At 40.5% G+C, this 23,024-nt stretch overlaps 1 protein-coding gene across 2 annotated transcripts in view; it reads right to left on the bottom strand.

The window, feature by feature from the left end:
- Positions 1 to 18,995, bottom strand: part of LOC102807394 (WD repeat and FYVE domain-containing protein 2-like) — a 120,308-nt gene extending 101,313 nt beyond the window's left edge. The window contains exons 1-4 of one of the 2 annotated variants that reach the window (XM_085502691.1): positions 18,737 to 18,995; positions 11,069 to 11,136; positions 2,808 to 2,936; positions 1,461 to 1,611 (exon numbers count right to left, since the gene is read on the bottom strand). In XM_085502691.1, coding sequence (XP_085358817.1) covers positions 1,461 to 1,611; positions 2,808 to 2,936; positions 11,069 to 11,136; positions 18,737 to 18,903 — 515 coding nt within the window. In that variant the 5' untranslated portion in view covers positions 18,904 to 18,995. The remainder of the gene's footprint in view (positions 1 to 1,460; positions 1,612 to 2,807; positions 2,937 to 11,068; positions 11,137 to 18,736) is intronic. The other variant, XM_085502695.1, reaches the window with a different exon arrangement.
- Positions 18,996 to 23,024: the final 4,029 nt, after the last annotated feature.

Genomic DNA, 23,024 nt, shown 5'->3' with positions numbered 1-23,024 from the left:
CAGCGTAGAAGCAGCTGTGAGTGGTTGCTTTAGGATCGAGGATGGGGGGAATATACATCGTGTGTGTGTGTGTGTGTGTGTGTGTGTGTGTGTGTGTGTGTGTGTGTGTGTAATGTATGCCCTGCTCCGACAGCCCTGCCCCGAGAACAGAGTCTTGGCTACCAGCATCCCTGTTGGTGTTCTGTGTCTGAGGTCCCCGAGGAGACCCGATGTGACTAGCCTGAGCCTCGGCCTCCCCCAAGTTAGCGAAGGGGTCACGGCTGGGAACGGGGGGTTCCCAGGAAGAGACGTGGTTAGCGGAGGGGTCACGGCTGGGAACGGGGAGTTCCCCTGAAGAGACGTGTCTAGAATGCGGCATTTCTAAGATACAGGTCCGGACACATGCACAGGCGCATGCACGGACACACGGAGGTCAAAAAATAAGTCCACGTTTTCGGACTAATAAAAGGCGACATGCATGAGGGAAACGAAATACAGTTGTCAAAGGTGCCGCCATGAAACCAACAAGTGGCTACGTGGTGGCGCCAGGTTTTAATTTCTTTGTTGTGGAAAAACATAACACACAAAGGGGAAAATGACACGAGGGTAAAAAGACAAGAAAAACTTATCCTACCAGCTAGAACGCCGGATGCTGCGGCTGCGGCAATGACCCACGCTAGAAACCCAGACAGGAAAAAGCAACAGAGCCAGGCAGAGCTGCTCAGAATCATTCCTGACGAGGCGGAGATGAAAGAAGAGTGATTGTACGGCCGCCTTTGGTGCTGCCATGTGGCCTCGGTCACGTGGGTTCATGACATAAGGGGTAAAAGAATCTTGGGGTCATGGGCTTCCCCTGACCTAAATTCTATCTCTCCGTCACCGGCAGAATCGCTGATTAATGCCTACAGTTCTAAATAGTCATTTTGACTGACCGGAGTCGATGGTGAGTAATTGAACGTAGTGAATTATAGAGTAAAAGCTCCTGGTTTTAATACTTCTCAACATTATTACAAGAAATAAAGCACAGAAAAATACAATGAATAAAGTTACTAAAATAGGGGATTGCTTAGGGAAGTGTGCATTGGTGATAACTCACAGTTTCAGGATGTAGAAATGGACGACAGTCAATGGCTTCTGTAACACAACACAAAGAAATACAGGAGTCTCGCTTGCAGAGGAACGCTGTTATTCTAGAGGGCACTGCCAGAAGCAGGAGATCACAGAGCAGTTCATACAAGTCTAACATAATGATGGTTGAAGCCTGTATCACTTGTCTTACAATATCGTAGCAGCAACACACAAGTTGAAAGGATGGACCCCAACAGTCTGTCTAATTTATAGGCATGATTCAATGACACCACCTGGGTTTCTGTTTGCAGGGTTTGAGGTAATATGACAAAAAAAGTAAAGGATGCTGACACAAATAAAATATATCTTAATGAAGCATAAAAAACAGTCATTGTGTTTGGATAAAAGGATACTGTAAGCATGTACACCAAGATGATGATTGATAACCTCCTAATCGCCGTCCTGTTTCACTACAATGCCACTGGAAATATTTATCACGCCCAACACTCAAAACCCACTCAGATAAAAGGGTGAAAAATATACCAGTTACTCGATTCTGATGTGCTACCAAAAACAAAACAAAACATTTTATTTATTACTTAACAAAATGTGATACAGAAGTAATTCATTACACATACAACAATGAATGGCATTACATATCCCCCTTTAGTTATCAAGTTTAAACATTGTAAAACTATACATGGCTTGCCCTATATAAGTAAGGGCAGGCAAATCATAGCATAAGATAGGGATATCATTACATTGGTGGGGCAGATCACAGCATAAGATTCAAATTAAGAATATTAAACACTTAAAGGCCGACATTTACGTCTTGTGGGAGTCGAGAAAACGTTTACTAACTGCAAAGTCTTAAAAGAAGTTTGCGATTTTTGGTTGCTAATAATCAACCATACGACCCAAATGCATTTGATGCTCAGCATACCGTGTCACATACTAGTATTTCTGGAAGTTACGTAAATACATTGCTTGATGATACTGAGCAGCAAATGTTTACAGCACTGCTGTATCGTCCCCAACCTTGTATGTATATAATGCATACTAATTTAGTGATTCTACACTGGAATGAGAATGTAAATCAACCATACACCCGTGTGTAGACTTCTCCCAATGACGATAGTGGACGAAAAATGGCCAAGCAAAGGTACATCAAGTGCACTTATAACTACATTTTTCAATCAAACCATGGTCGCCCATGACTAAACCAAACCAAACCAGGGTCACTAAATCCTTCAAAATGTATATATATATATACAAACAACATATGCATATTAGAGTAATAACATTTTCAGACACATTACAAGCAAAGAAACCCATTCATTAAAACAAAATGGCCGCCAGTCAGCCTTTTTGATCTGAAAAATAAAATGATGTGCATCAGGAACCTGTAATGTCTAATGTATGTACCAAATTTGAATGAAATCCATCCAGAAATGCTTGATATTTGATGATTTTTTAGCACAAAAATGGCCACCATTCGGCCATCTTGAATCAGATATAATATCATGTATGATGTATGTGTGAAGTTTGATTATGATTGGTCCAGGCATTTCCAAGATACAGGTCCGGACGCACGCACGCACGCACAAGGGTCTAAACATAAGTTCCCGTTTTCGAACTGCGTTCGAATGGGAACTAATAATAAAAGTAAACACTGTGCATAGCCTTAATGGATCACTTTCTCTGTTTGACTTTAGAGGGAGCTGTTCTAAACTTTAAATGCATGTCTTTCAAATACTTACCAAGATAATCTCTTCTCGTCTGCATCCTGTTAAAATCATCTGATAAAAGAAATTCTGAAATTGTTCCATTGTCAAGACCAACAAATAATCGCCTGGTTTCTGAATTATAATCCATCGTAGAACACCCGCCTATCATAAATGAAGAAATGTTATGAATATTACTAAACAGACTACCTAAGGTCAGAATTGTGAGACTCAGCCAACACCCAAAGTCAGAACTGTGAGACACAGCCAACACCAAAAGTCAGAACTGTGAGACACAGCCAACACCTAAGGTCAGAGCCGTGACACACAACCAATACTCAAGGTCAGAACTGCGCGGCACAGCCAACACCCAAGGTCAGAACTGTGAGACACGGCCTGCACCCAAGGTCAGAACTGTGAGACACGGCCTGCACCCAAGGTCAGAACTGTGACACACAGCCAACACCAAGGTCAGAGCTGCGAGACACAGCCAACACCCGAGATCAGAAGTGTGGCCATAGCCGACACCCAAAATCAGAACTGTGAGACACAGCCAACACCCAAGGTCAGAACTGCCAGACACAGCCAACACCCAAGATCAGAACTGTGAGACACAGCCAACACCAAATCAGAACTGCCAGACACAGCCAACACCCATGGTCAGAACTGTGAGACACAGCCAACACCCATGCTCAGAACTGTGAGACACAGCCAACATCCAAAATCAGAACTGTGAGACACAGCCAATACCCAAGGTCAGAACTGTGAGACACAGCCAACACCCAAGGTCATAACTGTGAGACACAGCCAACATCCAAAATCAGATCTGTGAGACACAGCCAATACCCAAGGTCAGAACTGTGAGACACAGCCGACATCCAAAATCAGAACTGTGAGACACAGCCAATACCCAAGTCAGAACTGTGAGAAACAGCCAGCACCCAAGGTCAGAACTGTGAGACACAGCCAACATCCAAAATCAGATCTGTGAGACACAGCCAATACCCAAGGTCAGAACTGTGAGACACAGCCGACATCCAAAATCAGAACTGTGAGACACAGCCAATACCCAAGTCAGAACTGTGAGAAACAGCCAGCACCCAAGGTCAGAGCCATGACACACAACCAACACCCAAGGTCAGAACTGTGAGACACAGCCAATACCCAAGTCAGAACTGTGAGAAACAGCCAGCACCCAAGGTCAGAGCCATGACACACAACCAACACCCAAGGTCAGAACTGTGAGACACAACCAACACCCAAGGTCAGAACTGTGAGACACAGCAAATACCCAAAGTCAGAACTGTGAGACACAGCCAACACCCAAGGTCAGAACTGTGAGACACGGCCTGCACCCAAGGTCAGAACTGTGAGACACGGCCTGCACCCAAGGTCAGAACTGTGACACACAGCCAACACCAAGGTCAGAGCTGCGAGACACAGCCAACACCCGAGATCAGAAGTGTGGCCATAGCCGACACCCAAAATCAGAACTGTGAGACACAGCCAACACCCAAGGTCAGAACTGCCAGACACAGCCAACACCCAAGATCAGAACTGTGAGACACAGCCAACACCAAATCAGAACTGCCAGACACAGCCAACACCCATGGTCAGAACTGTGAGACACAGCCAACACCCATGCTCAGAACTGTGAGACACAGCCAACATCCAAAATCAGAACTGTGAGACACAGCCAATACCCAAGGTCAGAACTGTGAGACACAGCCAACACCCAAGGTCATAACTGTGAGACACAGCCAACATCCAAAATCAGATCTGTGAGACACAGCCAATACCCAAGGTCAGAACTGTGAGACACAGCCGACATCCAAAATCAGAACTGTGAGACACAGCCAATACCCAAGTCAGAACTGTGAGAAACAGCCAGCACCCAAGGTCAGAACTGTGAGACACAGCCAACATCCAAAATCAGATCTGTGAGACACAGCCAATACCCAAGGTCAGAACTGTGAGACACAGCCGACATCCAAAATCAGAACTGTGAGACACAGCCAATACCCAAGTCAGAACTGTGAGAAACAGCCAGCACCCAAGGTCAGAGCCATGACACACAACCAACACCCAAGGTCAGAACTGTGAGACACAGCCAATACCCAAGTCAGAACTGTGAGAAACAGCCAGCACCCAAGGTCAGAGCCATGACACACAACCAACACCCAAGGTCAGAACTGTGAGACACAACCAACACCCAAGGTCAGAACTGTGAGACACAGCAAATACCCAAAGTCAGAACTGTGAGACACAGCCAACACCCAAGGTCAGAACTGTGAGACACAGCCGACACCCAAAATCAGAACTGTGAGACACAGCCAATACCCAAGTCAGAACTGTGAGAAACAGCCAGCACCCAAGGTCAGAGCCGTGACACACAACCAACACCCAAGGTCAGAACTGTGAGACACAACCAACACCCAAGGTCAGAACTGTGAGACACAGCCAACACCCAAGGTCAGAGCTGTGACACACAGCCAACACCCAAGGTCAGAACTGTGAGACACAGCCAACACCCATGGTCAGAACTGTGAGACACAGCCGACATCCAAAATCAGAACTGTGAGACACAGCCAATACCCAAGTCAGAACTGTGAGAAACAGCCAGCACCCAAGGTCAGAACTGTGAGACACAGCCAACATCCAAAATCAGAACTGTGAGACACAGCCAATACCCAAGGTCAAAACTGTGAGACACGACCAACACTCAAGGTCAGAACTGTGAGACACAGCCGACATCCAAAATCAGAACTGTGAGACACAGCCAATACCCAAGTCAGAACTGTGAGAAACAGCCATCACCCAAGGTCAGAACTGTGAGACACAGCCAACATCCAAAATCAGAGCTGTGAGACACAGCCAATACCCAAGTCAGAACTGTGAGACACAGCCAACAACCAAGGTCAGAACTGTGAGACACAGCCAATACCCAAGGTCAGAACTGTGAGACACAGCCAACACCCAAGGTCATAACTGTGAGACACAGCCAACACCCATGGTCAGAACTGTGAGACACAGCCAACACCAAAGGTCAGAACTGTGAGACACAGCCAACACCAAAGGTCAGAACTGTGAGACACAGCCAACACCCACAGTCAGAACTGTGAGACACAGCCAACACCCACAGTCAGAACTGTGAGACACAGCAACACCCACGGTCAGAACTGTGAGACACAGCCAACACCCAAGGTCAGAACTGCAAGACACAGCCAACACCCAAGGTCAGAAGTGAGCCACACCGCAGTATGGGGGCACTCTGCTTGCCCAAGGTCAGTGCGGGACAGTCTACTTGCCCTGGGGACAGCACTGTAACACTTTGTTTCTTCAAGGTCAACATGGGCATGCTCTGCTTGCTCAAAGGTTAGCACGGTGACACTCTCCTTGCCCAAGGTCAGAACGGTTACATTCTGCTCACACAAGGTCAGAATGGTGAAACTCTGCTTGCCCAAGGTAAGAACGGTGAAACTCTGCTTGCCCAAGGTCAGAACTGTGAAACTCTGCTTGCCCAAGGTCAGAACGGTGACACTCTGCTTGCCCAAGGTCAGAACGGTGACACTCTGCTTGCCCAAGGCCAGCATGGTGACACTCTGCTTGCCCAAGGCCAGCGTGATGACACTCTGCTTGCCCAAGGTCAGAACAGTACTCTGCTTATGCAAGGTCAGTACGGTGACACTCTGCTTATGCAAGGTCAGCCCGGTGACACTCTGCTCGCCCAAGGTCAGAAAGGTAACACTCTGCTTTCCAAGGTCAGAACGGTGGTACTTTGCCTGCCCAAGGCCAGCGCTGTGGCACTCTGCTTACCCAAGGTCAGAACGGTGACACCCTGCATACTCAAGGTCAGAACGGTGACACTCTGCATACGCAAGGTCAGAACAGTGGCACTCTGCTTAGCAAGGTCAGAACAGTGACACTCTGCTTGCCCAAGGTCAGCACTGTGACACTCTGCTTGCCCAAGGTCAGCACGGTGGCACTCTGCTTGCCTAATGTTAGCACTGTGACACCCTACTTGCCCAAGGTTAGCACGGCGGCACCCTGCTTGCCCAAGGTCAGCACAGTGACACTCTGCTTGCTCAAGGTCAGCACGGCGACACTCTGCTTGCCCAAGGTCAGCACGGTGACACTTCACCTGCCCAAGGTCAGCACTGTGAACCTCTGCTTGCCCAAGGCAAGCACCGCGACACTCTGCTTGCCCAAGGTCAGCATTGCGACATTCTGCTTGCCCAAGGTCAGCACAGTGACACTTTGCCTGCCCAAGGTCAGTACGGTGACATCATGCTTGCCCAAGGTCAGAACAGTGACACTCTGCTTGCCCAATGTTAGCACAGTGACACTCTGCTTGCCTAAGGTCAGCACGGTGACACTGCTAACGCAAGGTCAGCACGGTGACATCCTGCTTGCCCAAGGTCAGCACTGTGACACTCTGCTTGCCCAAGGTCAGCACTGTGGCACTCTGCTTTCCCAAGGTCAGCACGGCGACATCCTGTTTGCCCAAGGTCAGCACTGTGACACTCCGCTTACCCAGGGTCAGCACTGTGACACTCTGCTTGCCCAAGGTCAGCACTGTGACACTCTGCTTACCCAGGGATCCCCACGATGACATCCTGCTTGCTCAAGGTCAGCATTGTGACATGCTGCTTGCCCAGGGATCAGCACGATGACATCCTGGTTGCTCAAGGTCAGAACAGTGACACTCTGCTTGCCCAGGGTCAGCACAGTGACACTCTGCTTGCCCAGGGTCAGCATGGTGGCACTCTGCTTGCCCAAGGTCAGCACAGTGACACTTTGCCTGCCCAAGGTCAGTACGGTGACATCATGCTTGCCCAAGGTCAGAACAGTGACACTCTGCTTGCCCAATGTTAGCACAGTGACACTCTGCTTGCCTAAGGTCAGCACGGTGACACTGCTAACGCAAGGTCAGCACGGTGACATCCTGCTTGCCCAAGGTCAGCACTGTGACACTCTGCTTGCCCAAGGTCAGCACTGTGGCACTCTGCTTTCCCAAGGTCAGCACGGCGACATCCTGTTTGCCCAAGGTCAGCACTGTGACACTCCGCTTACCCAGGGTCAGCACTGTGACACTCTGCTTGCCCAAGGTCAGCACTGTGACACTCTGCTTACCCAGGGATCCCCACGATGACATCCTGCTTGCTCAAGGTCAGCATTGTGACATGCTGCTTGCCCAGGGATCAGCACGATGACATCCTGGTTGCTCAAGGTCAGAACAGTGACACTCTGCTTGCCCAGGGTCAGCACAGTGACACTCTGCTTGCCCAGGGTCAGCATGGTGGCACTCTGCTTGCCTAAGGTCAGCATGGTGGCACTCTGCTTGATTAAGATCAGCTGATTGCTTTGTCATTCAGATAAAATGATTGATTTAAGTTAGCTGTTATCAAGCCATTCCTGTTCAGTAGTAGCTTGGTTTACTAATATCAATAGTAAAATAAATAATGCTGTCTTTGGCACAAAATAAATAGCAATCTAATTGTAGCCACACAGATCGTGCTGTTAAAATAACCGTTCTAAGACAAGGTAGTTAAGTTTCAGCAAGTTCCACTAGGAGCTTTACTGTAAATTTGCTTAAAGAAAAGCCGCTTTATATTGGCATGTCACTTATAAAAGTTGATTCTAAGTGAGGGTGTAATTTGATCAGTTATTGTCACAATATTATGTAGGGTCAGGGGCGATAGAATGTATTCTAGAAATGCTCTATCACCTGTCACATTTACATACATTTTGTAGGTGGAAAAACATCCAGATTAATTTCTGAAAATTGTCTGGTGTAATTGACAATTATATTATTCTATAATGATATGTGCTAAAAGTATAATACTTCTTTTAAGAAATACTTCTGAAAGAATATGCATTAATTACATGAGAAGATAATTCTTCGATTCGTTCTTGAGAAAACAACACTTTTCTTCAAATGAATATTAATTAAACAGATTTATATTATATTAAAATAGTAGTTATAAATAAATAAACGCTGCTCGGACTGATAAGTATGATATATTGAAGATAATATTTGGTAATCGTAGTTCTAAATAACTATTAAAAATAGCTAGACGTTTCGAGCAATGGCTCTTTATCGATAGCATAGAAGCAAGTGTGATAACGTATAGGTAAAACATAGGAACGTAAGAACGCACATGAACTATAAGTTAGAATCACAAAAAATTCCACAATAGAACAAAAAACGCGCCTTAGGTAGTGAGCTCAACAAATGAGACACTCTGCTTGCCTAAGGTCAGCATGGTGACACTGCTAACGCAAGGTCAGCACGGTGACATCCTGCTTGCCCAAGGTCAGTACTGTGACACTCTGCTTGCCCAAGGTCAGCACTGTGACACTCTGCTTTCCCAAGGTCAGCACGGCGACATCCTGCTTGCCCAAGGTCAGCACCGTGTCACTCCGCTTGCCCAAGGTCAACACTGTGACACTCCGCTTGCCCAAGGTCAGCACTGTATTACCTTATTAATAGGTGTTCGCGCAGCCTGATGAATTTTACTATTCGGGACAATGTTTTTAAATGTAAGCTTCACCATAAACAGCGTCTTGATTCATTAGATTCATTATATAACCTGTGCCGACCAACCCAGATAAGTGCAATTTTTACGGCTGTTCATTCTCTGAATATGCGTTTATACCATGCTTTGCGGAGACGCAAATTAATGAAATTGAACAGACTCTGTGCAGGTAAGTATGAAGAAAAGGGTGAGTACAGGTTGCCTGTTGCTGAGCGCGAAAATGTTCGCCGGGTGGTCACTATCCCTGAGGACCTCCCTCTTAGTGTATCCGAACGTAGCGTATTGAGTCGGGGACTGAATTTCATTCCGGTTAAATCTAGAGTAAATGAATTTCAGGTGAAACGCGACGCTGGCAGTTTTTTTCGCCGACTTAGACTGAAGGAGTACCATGCGCAGGACGCTGATCGCGATCGCGATGAAGCTAGCCAGGACATGGATACTATTCACAACGCTCGTTTATTTGGAGCACCACCATCTCTGTCTTATTGGACACCACCACCTGGGCATAATGATACTCTGGATCATTATATAAGTGTGTGTAGACGAGAAATACATACTATTAAGTTTAATAATCAGAAATGGCAAAATAGCAATATAACTCGTCAGGAACGTGACGCTCTTAATTCTCTTAAGTCACGACGTGATGAGATTGTTATTAAGCCAGCTGACAAGGGTGGAGCAGTGGTGGTTTGGCGTAGAGATTTGTATCTGGTTGAGGCAAAGAGACAGTTATCGGATACAGACTCCTACCGGGCACTTGATGTGGATCTCACGAATGAAATACAACGGGAAATAGGTGATGTGGTTAATGGCTATATTGCTAAAGGTGATTTGCCGAAAGAGGCCAAAAATCTTATAGTGCGCAGACCACGGACATCAGTCTTTTATCTATTACCTAAGATTCACAAGGTAAACAACCCTGGTAGACCCATTGTCTCAGCATGTAATTGTCCGACTGAGCACATAGCTCGATACTTGGATTCAATGTTGAGACCAATTGTTGCGTCACAGCCAACGTATGTTCAGGATACTAATGATGCACTTAGGAAACTAGAGTTATTTCGTTTCACACCGGATAAACCCAGATTTTTGTTTTCTATGGATGTAAAATCCCTTTATACATCTATCCCGCACACTGATGGACTGTTGGCTTTAAAGCATTTTCTGAATAAAAGGACAGTTAAGGATCCTCCTACGTTTGTGTTGGTGCGCTTAGCGGAATTAGTTTTGAACGGGAATTGCTTTTCTTTTAATGGTAAACATTATATACAGAAACGAGGTGTGGCTATGGGCAGTTGTTTTGGTCCGAGCTATGCATGTTTATTCATGTCATATCAAGAGGAGTTAATTTTTTCGTCCTTTCAAGGCACTAAACCTGAATTTTACGTCAGGTACATTGATGATGGCTTTGGTGCCATGTCTAGCAGTCGGGATGAGTTATTACAGTTCATTGACTTTGTTAACAACTAATCCCGCCATACAATACACACATGAGATATCAGAAATAACACTACCATTTCTCGATATTTCTACTAAGGTATGTTCTACCTATACGTTATCACACTTGCTTCTATGCTATCGATAAAGAGCCATTGCTCGAAACGTCTAGCTATTTTTAATAGTTATTTAGGACTACGATTACCAAATATTATCTTCAATATATTATATTAGGCTCATTTATCACAAAATTAGTGTGGACACTGTTTACAATATTGGACATGATAAGCAGACAGCTATATTACAGAGAGATACACTTACCAGGCATTGTATGACATATACTTGGCCAATACTGGCCACTATCTCTCTTCAACCAAACACGAATGGTCCTACCAAATAAATCATATGCATGTTCATCATATTTTAGCATATAATGCTACATAAATGTCCAATATGCATTGCTCACAAAATTTCAGTTTTAGAATCAATGTGAATAACTTTAAATATACATGTAAATGCATTTCATTTTTTTTTTATTAACTAATAAATTTTATTGCAATGTAGTCACATAAACAAAATATTGATAAATGTGTGAATAACGGTTAAAAACAACTTTACCAATAACAGCGTCTTAGTGGATACATGGCAAAGACTTATAGGCAATGAGTGTTATCCAATGACTTCTAGGTGCACTAATAAGGTGCACTGTTAAAAGAATAACTATAATAATAAAAATTATTTGCACAATCATCAGATTTGACTCTTTTCCAAATTACTGATGGCAGCAGTAATACTTGACCTATGGCCCAGATAACACTTTTAGTGAAGACCTCAGAATGTAACTTTAGGTTAGTTCGCTAAGTTAAAACGCATTTTTTGTTTTGTGTGACCATATATTTTTATTTCAGAATTTTTAACAGTAACCCAACCCACTGGATTTCAAGAATTTCTTTTTTCAATGGTAGCAAACTACATTAAACCATGGTTCCGGGTATATAAAAGTAAAGATGGTCGCCAGTTTTCAGTATGAAAATGACACTCAAGCGTGAAACATCACTTCGGGGTACTCCTCAAAATCACTCTTTTCGATAATCTTAATGGCTATGGTGCGTTATTGTCATGTTGTACACAAACATGAATATATCCGCAATACAATTTTGTTGTTAATTTACAAGTTTGGAGCGTTGTTGTGATTTACACGCACAGATTTTTTTAAACAAGAGAACAAGGGTGCAGCGTCCTCATGCCATGGCCATGCGCCCCCTTACCCTGGGGAGCAGATCCTCTGGCAACCAGAAAATTTTGATTGACCAGGGATTACATGTGGTCACAGTCTTCAACTGTGACCTGTCTGTGTAAGCCATAGAATGCTCACTTAAGGTAGCAAGAAGGGTTTTGTAACGTTTTCGAAATAAACATTCTATGTCTGTTGTCTCGTTCAGAACAGTAATTTAGGTCATATATTTCAAAAGACTAAGTATAGAGGTACAAGTTCGCACAAACTGGACAGTCATTGTTTACATAATTATCACGTGACATCAAAAATGGCGACCTTGTAAAAAAGTCCGCGATTGCGAGAGCACACTGCGGAATTTCCTGGTGAAATTAACGTCATGCATTGTCCGTAAACAAGTCCTTTGAAATGCGTCTCCGATAATCAAAATACCTATTATTCCGATTTCTATGCAGGGTTGTTTTTTGTCCCCAAATTATTTCATACTTGGCACCTTTAACAGACTATTATTCTGTGACAAAGCATTTTCTTCAAAAACCCAGACATATTTCGCACCATCATTATCTTTTGATCGATAACTGCGAGTTTGAATGTCCTAGTCCAAACGCACTTGATTTGGTGGCGGTCCCAATGAGTCGTACTCAGTCAAAACTTAAACTCGAGAAAAACGTGAAAAACAGTTTTGGTTAATAAAACACTGTAGATTTGCTGCATTATTATAAATATACACTAAAAATGGCCAAACATATTAACCACTGATATCATAGAACTCATAAAGAGTGTCAGGTAATGAATAATTTCAAGCTCGAGCGTGAAAAATAAAGAAAACTGCTGGCATTTGAGTCCGTACTCCAGGAACGTTCGGGTTTCCATTGTTATGCAAACGAACAACGAGGGATAATCCTCTGACAAACATTACTGTCCCACTGTACACGCTGACAGTTTACAAACAAGCTAATCCTTCAAGTGTCTATGATAGGAGATCTAATAAAACGGTTTTCATGGTAAAACAAAATGGCCGATGTTTGAAAAAAAAAATCGCTGTTTCAGAGTGCCACACTGAGTGTTCCAATAATTTGTTAGGAATGTTGATCCCAGTTGGTTTCTCTATACTGAATTTAGCAAGGGCGTCGATCAACACAATCAGCCGAGACAGGACAAACATTGACCCTAATCATTCATGGGGACCATGTCAGTAATTTGTGAGCTGAAACCCCAAACAATTAAACAAGTAGTATTATTTGAATAAATTGAAACCGCACTGTAAAAAATTCATTTGGGACGTTGAGGCAAAGCAAAAGTACAAAATCATGTTACAAAATTCAAATTTTGAAACAATGTTCAAAAACTACCTTGCCAATGATTTCAAAGACAGTGATGTCAATGAACCAACAGATCAATTCAACAAAATATTAATTAATGCAGCAGATAATTGCCTTAAAAAAGTAACCAATAAAAGAACAATAAATAATAAAAACTATAAACATCCAAAACAACAACAATGGTTTGATAAGTCGTGTTCTACACTAAAAAGGGAATTAATTAGTACCTCTAAGTTGCTAACAAAACAACCAACCAACCCGTATATCAAACACCAATATTATACTCTTAAAAAGCATTATACAAAACTTATAAAATATAAAAAAAGAGAATATAAAAACATGTTGGTGTCCAAACTTGAACATATGGACAGTGCCAACCAAAATGAGTACTGGTCTGTGCTGAAAAGCCTACGTAATCAAAAGACCAAAAATCAAGACACAACAATATCCGGAAAAAATTGGATTGATCATTTTTCAAAACTCTATAATAAAACAAACATTAAAAATCATGAGTTACAAAATAATCTTATAGAAAAAGAAATGCGACAAATTCCCAACCAATATCTAAACTCAAATATCACATACAAAGAAATTCTTAGCGCTGTTAGCAAACTAAAAAACAATAAATCAGCTGCTGATGACAGCATTGCCAATGAAATGTTGAAAACAAAAAATAAGTTAATGATAAGATGTTTACAGAAACTTTTCAACTGTATTCTAGATAGTGGAAAATTTCCTGCAACCTGGAAATCTACGATTCTTGTTCCACTACACAAATCAGGCGACAAATTAAATCTTGGTAATTATAGAGCTATTGCATTAACAAGTTGTCTCTCAAAACTATTTACTGGCATAATGAATCAAAGATTGACCACATACTTGGAAGAAAATAATTTATTTACCGACATGCAGTTTGGCTTTAGGAAAGACAGGAGAACGACAGACGCAATTTTCCTGTTAAAAACAGCAGTTGAAAAAACAATTTATAATAAAAATAAAAGCAGCAGTTCTGGAAGACGGTTATACACATGTTTTGTTGACTTTAGAAAGGCTTTCGACAGCATCTGGAGGGATGCACTCTTTCTCAAGTTACAAAACAGTGGTATCACGGGGAACTTTTATGAAATAATAAAATCTATGTATAAGGATATTAAATATAAAATTAAATTGTCAGAGGGTATAACTGATGGATTTCAGTCTACCTGTGGAGTTAAGCAAGGCTGCAATTTATCACCAACTTTATTTAACATTTTTCTGAACGATCTGCCAGAATTATTTGGGGATCAAATTGATAAACCAGTTCTAATTGGCGAGAAACCTATAAATTGCATCCAATATGCAGATGACCTTGCACTTATTTCAGAAACGGAAGACGGCCTACAAAGCTGTCTGAACAAATTAAATGACTATTGTATAAATTGGAATTTAGAAGTAAACGTAAAGAAAACTAAAGTCATGGTATTTAATTGCAGCAACAGACTGATTAAAAACATGAATTTTAAAATCAACAACCAAGACATAACAGCTGTTAGCGAGTTTTGCTATTTAGGGGCAATATTTACTCCAAATGGGAAATTTAAAACAAACTTATCTATGTTAAAAAATAAATCAATGAAGGCGCTTTTCAGCATCAGACAAACAGTCTTAAACCACAAAATAATTTCACCAGCACTTAGTTTGAAAATTTTCGACCAATTAATTTCACCTATACTCATGTATGGTGCAGAAATCTGGGCCAATGAAATCACAACTGACAGTAACAGTTTAGAGCAAGTTTGCAGTCATTTTTACAGGTTTATCCTAGGAGTGAGTAAAATGACGCCAATTAGTGGTTTGAAAGCAGAACTTGGTAGGTTACCAGTAAAATTAAAAATTAATTTGGCTCAAATTAAATACTGCCATAGACTATATAGTCTGCCAGATAATCACATTTTAAAATTAGCCCTGGATGAAATGATAAAAATTAATTCAAACTGGGTAAGGACTATTAATGCTACACTGGGACATGATCTAATTAAAATAAAAAATGATCACAATATGGAAAATTGGAATCAAATACTAAAAAAAGTAAAACTCAGACTATCTGAGTTTTATATTCAAAGATGGAGAGAAAAACTAAATTTCAGTGAAACCAATGAAAATAGGGGAACAAAACTGAGAACATACAAACTATTCAAAGTAAGCTATAATATGGAAAATTATTTGCAAAACATTTCAAATTTCAGCCTCAGGAAAATGCTTTCAAAATTCCGTCTGAGTGACCACAACTTAGAAATAGAATTAGGTAGAAGAACAAAGCCCAAAATAGAATTAGAAAATAGACACTGTAATAAATGTAACACTAAAGCATTAGGAGATGAAAAACATTTCCTGCTATTTTGTACTGGCTATATAGAACAAAGAAAAAAACTGTTTGATGAGTGTTCAATAAATATTTACACAATGGATGTGAATTCCATATTTAAAAAGATTATGGAGAATAATATAGCTTTAGCAAAATACTTAAAGAGCACAATTTTTAAAACCACAGAAAGTAATTAATTTATTTTTTTATTTTATTTTACTAACATTTTATTTTTATCTCTTATGTATTGTATGTATTTATGTTCCTTACCATACAAAAACCCTCTGAAGGTTTTTTTAGTAGTGTAATAAAGTTATTATTATTATTATTATTATTATAATATATATTTTATTTTACATCGCAAAACTACAACAGAGCTAGAGTTGTTCGCGGTGAAATAGCCGCATTGAAGACGATGCAACTTCAACTAGCCATTTCTTACATTGAAATAAAAAAAAAAAAAAATTCGACGAAGAGCATCGGGCAAAATATTTATAATCATTCTTATCAATCGCTTGCTTTATTTTATTTGAATCCATGAAATTCACGAGTTTTTTGACATTTGTTGGCAACTTCCGTGCTAAAAAAGATTGAAAATGTGGGTGTGGTTCTTTTGCGAGGTCCTGTTGATAATACGGACAAATATGGTTCTGTGACCCAGGTCGTGCTCCGATCATGTGACTTTCAGCCAATCAATGATGTTGTAACAAAGCATATTTGACGCTAATTGAAGGGTCGTCGTACCATCCAATTTCCGGCGTCGATTCACATAGTGTTTTTGTGCTGTGACAGGCTTCAAAATTATTTGATGAAAAACATCGGTATATTTTGACAAACGGGTGGAATTTGACCTCAGTTCAAAAAGAAAATACTAGGCTGAGATACATTAGAGTCCACGGCGAATCAGTTTTCTCTGCAAGTTGGGAAATAAAGTAAACCAGAGTAGGGTCGATGATTTTCAGCCCTGAAGGACTTCCGTGTGAATCCTGAGTTTCGAATTGTTCATCGACTGGCCACCAAATATTTATGGCTATAACTAAATTTCACACGTTTTTTTAAAGTCCAATAAATTATTCATACATGTCAAGCTCTGTTCGATTTTTTCAGGGCATGTGGCCGTTTCTAGTCGAAACCATTTTTTGTGGGAAAACTTTATGGTATAGACTGAACTCATTCAATGATCGTGACTTATTTTTGAAAATTGAATGTCAAATTTTACCAGACTGGCCGACGTGGATTTGGTATCGTTATTTTTGGAATTAATCATTAACATTTCCTTGTTTCTCTGCTCTGTCAAAATGAGTTACCTATGCTTTTTTCACGTAACTGTCTCCTTAAAATAATAAAAAATATTACATCTAGAATAAGCACCCAAAACACGTAACAAGAGGTTCCAGTTCAGTTGCTTTCACGATACAAGTGTCATACAACTAGTAGATTTGAAGTGTTCACACTTTACTATCAAAACCACCATTTTGACCACTCACTGGCATGTGCCAGTGATCAGTGTTTGGGCGAGCAGTCGGTGTTTCAATGAGCGAGCGAGCGAAAAAAAAATGCTATTAAAATGCGGTCGGTTTCCGGTCGGACAAGACCGCATGGTCGGAAATTAAGCAATAAGCGGTCGATGAAAAAGGGGAAGGTTGGGTGAAATGAGTACTGTATGATCATGTTTCTCCGACGAAGTCTCGACTCATAATGCTGACAATGGACGTTAGATAAACATGCACTGTTTGCGACGGGAAACTTATCACCCGTTATATCAGAATCGTCAACAACAGAGTATACAGATAAGATGTTATCATTTAATTCCTTCCAAAGATAAACACTATGCAAATATACACGAAACGGCAGTTGTAGTTTTTTCTACTAGTGTGTTAAAACACTAATTTAAGCAACGTTATTTCGCAATTTTGATCTTTTGTAAACCTGGGATGATGTATCAAGAAACCGTTTTATAAATTTTTGAAAAATCAAGAAAAAAGTGAAAATTTCCCTTCTCGCTACCTTAACTTAACAAACAGTCGCTCAAAAGAAGGAAAAAAAATAGTTTTCACCTTATTGAAAAGACGAACCAAGCTGTGAGTGACGGGCTTGGTTGGTCATGATAATATGATAATAGCTGGGCTCGTCAACAAATACATCCATGACAATATGTAGAGTATGCTACTCAAATTTAATATATGATGTTCTTGACAATTTAAAAATTACAAATGTGACTTGAAATAAATAAATTGAAAGATTCTGCAAAAAATTTTATGTTCCCTGAAATATATCCCCACAGTGAAATGATTGGTGACTGACAACATTGTGTTAAAGAATGTACACGTGTCAGTGTTCAAGACCTTTTTGAAACCTATGAGTCGCACATATATTCATGTATATTGGGCCTTTTTTTTTTTTTTTATTTGTTGGTGTTTTTTTCATCCAATCATTATTGTCTAGCCGACAAGACACATTATAAATGTTGTACTGTGCGATAACTACAATGTGTAGGTCATTCAAATAAATCACAATTATTTATGATGATGCGCTGTTTCGTGCAAGCACAGAACTAAATACGGAGCTCCATGATGCAAGTAAGAAAACTGCTTTCAAAGATCAGGAGAACCCTAAGCATTGAACAAAGCTATTCAATAAATCATTTCAAATAGCGTAATACATAATGTTAGTTCACGGAAATATTACACCTTCGGTTGAAATGATAACAGCTGTGTACCAAGTAAACAACTGGGTGGACCATGCAAATTACATTTCCCATGACGCACTAGTGCAATCCCTGTGATTGCGGAGCAGCGCTTTAATACAGCAAAGCAACATAGACTCCACCATAGGACGTACCAAGGACTGTATACAATAATTCCTTGACGTGTTATTATATAATATAATTTAATGAATGGTTCGTTAGACAAGTGGCAGCAAATGAAAAGCATTGCAATCTATCGTGATCACACACACAGTATATTGCTTGACCAAAGCAAACGAAATTGTCCACCCTCCCCAATAATAAATCGACCACAGCTGTATTGCTATCCCAGAGCCAACAGGAAGTGCATTGTATTTTCTTGGATCGAGGTTGATTTACTTACCTATCATCACAGACACTGATAACTCCGTCATCCTTTGGCAGAATGACAGCCACGTTGACTACGTCGTTACAACCTTCCAGCTTATTAATTAAAACTGGCCGCCGAGGACCAGGTTTCTGTCGAATTTCAGCCGCCATGTTGTCCTGCCCCTGAACTGATGACGTCATGGTCTCGGGAGCAAAACATTAAACAAGACGTGATAGGTAGACAAACACGTTTTTAAAATATTGATATATTTTATCGAATGTCACTCAACTGATTGATTCATTTCAACCTTCGGACTACTTTTCTAAAATGAATAATGGCGGATTTTGTGCTTGTGTCGAAAATTAGAGTTACCAACAAGTGAGGGCGCTAGGCACTCAAGTTTTATTTACCTGTTTGACAGGGAGGTATGTATGGGGGTCAAAAAACTAACTCTGCGACGCGATTGTGCGACTCGCCGAATGTCGATTATTGCACTCTGCGACAGGATCGCAGTGTCACTCTGCGAAAAGCACGAGTCCCATTGGTTGGTTGGTCGAAAAGCGCGAATCTCAATGGTCGATCGATGTAAGGGTATACAGCATGCCTTATAGAAATGTTTAGTTTTAAATGGTTATTTCGCCGACTGCTCGCGAACTACGGTAAACAAGTATTTACTGACGACATGCCGCACGTTTCGGTAATCAGCAAGTATTTAACATTGATTAATTAACATATATAACATCCCCCGGAGGGGGTGAAAGGGGTTACAAAACACATGCACGTTGGTGTTGGATGCCTTATTATGGTGTAACATCAGGGAGCTGGTAACATTAACGCCATCTTGCAGTTATACTGCAGTTGTAAGGCTTCGTCCGCAACATTGCTCATTAGCATAGGCGGCAGCTTTAAAGCGAGTAGAGCGCGAAGTACGTTTCACACGGTGTACGGTGTTACGTTATTTTTTTTTCATTAGCAAGTATAATTTGTTATGACTATATTCATCACTTTGAATTCCCAAATAAAACGTGTAGCGGGTCAAACTGTTTCTAGGCAATCAATATCGTTTTATTAAGAATATTAAGAGAACAAAAACGTAAAAGCTATGTGAATGGATTGAAACTACTGCTGAAGATAGAAAACTAAAACGGCAGTGTCAACATTAAAATTAGATGAGTGCACGCTCTCTGCATAAACGGAAACGATGGCTTTGTTTATTTGGCCGATATCGACGAGAAACAGATTTCCTGTACTCCGTCGTCTGATCACCGACCCTCTAGGGTCTCACGTATCGGTGTCGTCATCAGTTAAGTAGTTGAATCTCTTTCGCGTTGATGCGAATAATATTTCAGCCTAATCGCCCCATTCGAACCACTCACGAGGTTGGTCATAATATGACCTAGATGAAAAATTCTTGAAAAATAAATATAAATTGGGTAAACGAGGGGTGAACGCAAAAGTCCTTGAATTTTATATCGGAATCACAACAGGCTGTAGGTAAGTCTAAATTAGTAAATATGACCCTGATTGCAGATTTTTCTTTGCCTCGTCTTGTCATTGGCGTCTTTTCTTTCTTTCTTTACATCGTTATTGCGTTAGTCTTTTTTTACCTCCATGGTAAGATGGTGTTATTAAAATAGAATATAGACTTAGAAAATAAAACGATTTCTCAGACGAAGTCTTGACTGATAATAATGATGACAATGGACGTTAGACTAATATGCATTGTTTGCGACAGGAAGCTTGTCACCCGTTCTATCAAAATCGTCAACAACAGAGTATTACCGGTAGTATACATATACATGTTATAAACATTATACAAATATTAACGAAACATTAGTAGTGTTAGCGCTTGAGCACTGGTCTTTCCGAAATTTCGAAAAGCTGGGATGATGAATCAAGGTACAAAGTAACCGTTTTATCAATTATTGAAAAATCAAGAGAAAAAAAATCCCTTCCCGCTACATTAAGATCAATTGAATATGGACCACCGAAATTTGGCGTTCATTTAAAAAAAATAAACCATAATTTTCAGTAATACTGACTTCGAAAATTATGATACAAAAATAATTCCATTCATACCACAAACCAACGCCGTTTTTGTTTACTTTTCACAACTGTTACAACGTATTTCATTTCTGGTAAAAAATACCAGCTAATCGATCGTAGACCACGAGTTTGGAGTCCGTTTATGATCTAAACGAAGGCAGACGATTGCAAACAACTGCTGTCATGGCAAAACGTTGCACATCGTGAATGATTTTTTTTTTCACTGCATGCAAATTATTTTCCCTGATGCACTCAACAAAGTCAAAGCTGACGTACAACATTCGTTGCAGAACGCGTGAAAAGTACTTCGCGTTCCACTCGCTTTGAAGCTGCCGCCTATGCTAATGAGCATAGTCGTCAGGACGAAGCTTTACAACTTCAAGATGGCGATAACATTACACCGTAAATAGGCAGCCAAGACCAACGTGCACGTTACACTATTTAATTTTTCTAGCCAGCGGTGTGATGTGTCCAATCACCGTAAACCATGTGTCATTTGTTTGGTCCCACAATTTGTCTTCCATGTGCTTGCCGATCACCGAATAGTGCGGCATGTCGCCGGTACATAGTGTTTACACACTTTTTTTTACCGTACCGTTTAAAACTTAATTTTTTTATAAGTCATGCAGTGAACATCGACCATTGGGATTCGCGCTGTTCGACCCACCAACCAATAGGAATCGTGCTGTTCGCAGAGTGACACTGCGATCCTGTCGCAGAGTGCAATAATCGACATTCGGCGAGTCGCACAATTGCGTCGCAGAGTTAGTTTTTAGACCCCCATACATACATGTGTTTGTCTGGAGTAGATTCAGTGACGTGACGTGTTTATTTTTTTTAATATAAATAAGTGAACATATTCTTCGAAATTAGTGACATGATTATAATAAATCACAATTAAATTAAAAAAACAAAAACATTTTGAATAATTAATTTGGTTCTCAATGCAATTTTATAATATATGTATGTTCACCGTTTGTTGCTTTCATTTGTTTCAATTATTGTCGTTTTTGAATGTAATTATTTTTTCTATTGTTTTGTCAGTTTGAATTTGACTATTTGGTCCAAGTTGTAAACTAATGACAAGTTGGGACAGGTAGTGACACAATCAAGCTAGACATAATCATTTTATTTCAGATGAAGTATACACATAAAGTAAAGATAATACTAGTCGCCAAGGTATAAGCTATTTACGTGTCTCAGAAGAAGTATACACGTAAAGTAAAGATAATACTAGTCGCCAAGGTATAAGCTATTTACGTGTCTCAGAAGAAGTATACACGTAAAGTAAAGATAATACTAGTCGGCAAGGTATAAGCCATTTCTGTGTCTCAGATGAAGTATACACGTAAAGTAAAGATAATACTAGTCGGCAAGGTATAAGCCATTTCTGTGTCTCAGAAGAAGTATACACGTAAAGTAAAGATAATACTAGTCGCCAAGGTATAAGCTATTTACGTGTCTCAGAAGAAGTATACACGTAAAGTAAAGATAATACTAGTCGCCAAGGTATAAGCTATTTACGTGTCTCAGAAGAAGTATACACGTAAAGTAAAGATAATACTAGTCGCCAAGGTATAAGCTATTTACGTGTCTCAGAAGAAGTATACACGTAAAGTAAAGATAATACTAGTCGCCAAGGTATAAGCTATTTACGTGTCTCAGAAGAAGTATACACGTAAAGTAAAGATAATACTAGTCGGCAAGGTATAAGCCATTTCTGTGTCTCAGATGAAGTATACACGTAAAGTAAAGATAATACTAGTCGGCAAGGTATAAGCCATTTCTGAGTCTCAGAAGAAGTATACACGTAAAGTAAAGATAATACTAGTCGCCAAGGTATAAGCTATTTACGTGTCTCAGAAGAAGTATACACGTAAAGTAAAGATAATACTAGTCGCCAAGGTATAAGCTATTTACGTGTCTCAGAAGAAGTATACACGTAAAGTAAAGATAATACTAGTCGCCAAGGTATAAGCTATTTACGTGTCTCAGAAGAAGTATACACGTAAAGTAAAGATAATACTAGTCGGCAAGGTATAAGCCATTTCTGTGTCTCAGATGAAGTATACACGTAAAGTAAAGATAATACTAGTCGGCAAGGTATAAGCCATTTCTGTGTCTCAGAAGAAGTATACACGTAAAGTAAAGATAATACTAGTCGGCGAGGTATAAGCTATTTACGTGTCTCAGAAGAAGTATACACGTAAAGTTAAGATAATACAAGTCGGCAAAGTATAAGCCATTTCCGTGTCTCAGAAGAAGTATACACGTA

The sequence above is a fragment of the Saccoglossus kowalevskii genome, chromosome 1, assembly GCF_978046115.1.
Source record: "Saccoglossus kowalevskii chromosome 1, keSacKowa6.1, whole genome shotgun sequence".
Taxonomy (NCBI): Eukaryota; Metazoa; Hemichordata; class Enteropneusta; family Harrimaniidae; genus Saccoglossus; species Saccoglossus kowalevskii.
Note: the sequence above shows the minus strand (reverse complement) of the source record. Positions and strands in the feature narration are given on the sequence as shown.